Source organism: Mirounga angustirostris, unplaced genomic scaffold (assembly GCF_029215605.1).
Source record: "Mirounga angustirostris isolate CCGP_5_RB_7025 unplaced genomic scaffold, mMirAng1.0.hap1 SCAF_7, whole genome shotgun sequence".
NCBI classification, from domain to species: Eukaryota; Metazoa; Chordata; class Mammalia; order Carnivora; family Phocidae; genus Mirounga; species Mirounga angustirostris.
Window position 1 is genome coordinate 29,904,503 of NW_026991715.1, and position 3,097 is coordinate 29,907,599.

A 3,097-nucleotide genomic window follows, 5' to 3' on the forward strand; every position below is an offset into this window, starting at 1 on the left:
CATTCTGAGCCCTCACAACTTCTGAAGCTTTTCTTGGAGGCTTCTTTGTCCGCTCTGAGGGCAGTTAGAGAAGGCACCCAACTTTCCAGAACCTTCTGTAAAGGAGCCTTTTTATCGGAAAGAGGGCTCCTTGTTGGTGGCTGGGCTTTAGCGATGCCTGCTGGAGACCCAGCATCTGAGTCTGTGGATCCAACTCGTCAGGACATATGTGAAGAGGGAAAACACTTGCACAAGGGGAAAATACTATTCGTGGCTTACTTTTGACCCTCTGTTTCTGTGTACCTCCTAAACAGATATGATTTCTTTTACATGAGAGCATACTATTCTCCTGAACTCCTGCTTCTAAATAATTAAATTCCTGGAAAGGGGCAACCCAGTGGGGAGAAAATTGGTCTTCATGTGTGGTAACTTGTGAGCTGTGGGAACAGACAGCAAGGGCATTTTAGGAAGTAGCTCTTGTAATCATCCACATTCTGAAATTTAAAACAAAAGCTGCTAGTGGCCAATGCTGTTAGCTACTTGTCAGACAACAAACACACTGCAGTCAGAAAAATCCCCACTGAGTTTGGGCGGCTGATTTCTCTGGCAGCAAATGAAAGCTTTGGCTGTTGCCCTTGAAGACTGCTGAGCAAGCCGGGAAGGAGCCCACCGAATGTCTCCCTATTCGCCACCCCCACTCACTGTGGGCGCAGCATGTGTGTGTGTGGGGGTAGATGTGGGGGGGTGTGTGTGCAGGCACCCTAACTCACAATTTTAGGCAGGTGCACATCCCGTCCAGGAATACCACACGAGCATAATTCATCCCACACCTCACAGCCAGGGAGATCCTAGCCTCAATGGACAACAATTTGGAGGCATTGTTTACAAATCAATTTCTCCCTCTAAATAGGCTGTTATAAGAGTGGACCCTTCTGCTTGCCCAGCCTGGGCCCACCTGTCACTGGGACTTCCTAGCCAGTGGTCACACTGTATTGATCTTTTTAATCCCCTCTCTTTGAAACACAGAGCCAGCTGATGTGGAGTTCCTCAAAAGAAAGAGTCTCCCACCGCCCCTACCTCTACAGGTAGCTGCATATCCGGGGCTAATTCCCCACTAAAAAGTCTTAATTGGCTTATGGGGAGCCTGAAAGATCTCCCTTGTGTTTATACGGTGAAAGGAAATGATGGATCCCAAATGCCCTGGTCTGTCTTTATCCGTTTCTTGGTGGAAATCAGGTGCATTTTATTTTTTTAATTGTTTTTGAAAAGGGACTGGAAGGTTTGGAGGTGGGTAAGGATAGTGTTTCACTTTAGTGGTTGAGCCGCCAGGGGAAGGGAAGAAAGCCTCAGAGAGACACCAACATTAGGCGAGAAACTTGGTGGCTTATTTTTTTTTACTTGGTTTTTATTTACAGGAAACATCTGCAGTACAAAAATGTAAACTTTGATAGCTCATAATAATAGAATAAACTCTTTATGTACAAAAATACATTTTCATATGAAAGAAGCATCTTGAATAAGTTAAAGTACTTTCCAGCCCGGTGCCTGAATAGCTACGCAAGTCTCGGGTTCCTCCTAGAGCAAGCCTGCAGTGGTGGGGGTCGGGATCCATAATGCATGAAGCCCACTCCTTGTCTCTCCTTTTTAAGCCTTTTCATTGTATTGTCAGCCGGCTCAAACCGAATTTTCATGCTCGTTTTTCTTCATTAGAGTTCTACAAATTGTAAAATTGACTTTTCACCTCGTCTTCAGGGGCTGATCTGTCCCTTTTCTAAATCACACTGAAGTGGTGGCTGGGGTCAGCTCTGAGCCAGCCACAAAGGAGGTTTTGTGGAGTTCAGAAAGTGCAAAAGCAAAGGCCGTCTAAGGGCGGGCAGGAGGGGCCGGGGGCTGAGGGCTGGAGAAACAGACCAAGGGGCAGCCGTGGTGAGGGTGCAGCGACCTAACAAGCGTCTCCGGTATCTCCCACCCCTTTAAAGCTCCTGCTTCCTCCCTCCGCCCGGACTGGGGGTCCTGAGACTGAAGCTGGGGCTCCATCTACTGCCTGTCGCCTGAGGGAGGGGGAAGGTAACAGTGTCCCCAACGGGCCTAGTGGTAAGGGATGAAACAGGGCGTCGTGTGGAGCAAGTCTTTGGGCAGGCCGGGGAAGGAGAAAAGGGGGTCTCCGGGGCCGTAGGCGAAGTCTTCCGAGGCGGCGGGGCTACTCGGGTCAGACAGTGGCGAGGCGGCGGCGGCGGCGCAGGGGGAGGCGGCGGCACCGGAGCCCCAGGACTCGGCGTCGCTGGAGGGGCTCGGGGGCCCGGGCAGGCAGGGGGCGCCCTGCGGCGGCAGGAGGCGCTCCCGGGCACCGCCCCCGGGCAGTCCCTGGTCGGCTAGGCGCAGAGTCTCCGCCAGAGCCCAGATGTAGTTATAGGCGAAGCGCAGCGTCTCGATCTTGGTGAGCTTGGTGTCGTCGGGGAAGGAGGGCAGCACGCTGCGCAGCGCATCCAGCGCCGCGTTCAAGTTGTGCATGCGGTTGCGCTCGCGGTCATTGGCCTTGACACGCCGGCTCCTGCGCAGCGAATGCAGCAGCGCCTCGGAACGCACACGCGCCCGGCCCCTGCGCCGCCGCCGCTCCTGCTCGTCGTCCTGCGCCCGGGGAGTGTCGGAGGCTGCGGGAACCCCGGGAGCGCCCCTGCGCACTGGCACGGGCGTCCCCGAGGCAGAAGCTGCTGGTTGGAGCCTGCCACAGTCCTCCTCGTCGGTGAGGAAGCCGGATAGGTCGCTGCTGCTGCTGCTAGCGCAGTCCAGGTCCGAGAGGCAGGTCTCCAGAGGGGCTGGCATCGTTGCGTGGCGCAGGACCGACGGGCAGGTAAGAGGGCTCCTGGAGGACGGGAGCCCGCGCTGAGGGCAGGGTCGCCGGGACGCACTTACGTTCCAAACGCCCTGGGCCTACCCTGTGGCTGCTGCGGGCGCGAAGGCCTGGAAGGGCGCGGGGGCGCACCTGGAGTTTGGCTGCACCTCCTCGCCTCGTCTGCAGGGGCCACGCTCCCGGCCGCTCTCCCGAGTGATCTCGCCGGCGAGCAGATCAGCTCGTGTGAGTACCGAGTGTGGCACACGACCGGCCTCAGGACCCCTT

The 3,097-nt window shown here is 55.6% G+C and overlaps 1 protein-coding gene across 1 annotated transcript; it reads right to left on the reverse strand.

Annotated features, from left to right (window-relative positions):
- Window positions 1-2,067: 2,067 nt before the first annotated feature.
- Window positions 2,068-2,802, reverse strand: NEUROG1 (neurogenin 1). The gene has a single exon (XM_045886533.1). It carries the CDS (start codon window positions 2,800-2,802, stop codon window positions 2,068-2,070), a length of 735 nt encoding a protein of 244 aa, XP_045742489.1.
- Window positions 2,803-3,097: the final 295 nt, after the last annotated feature.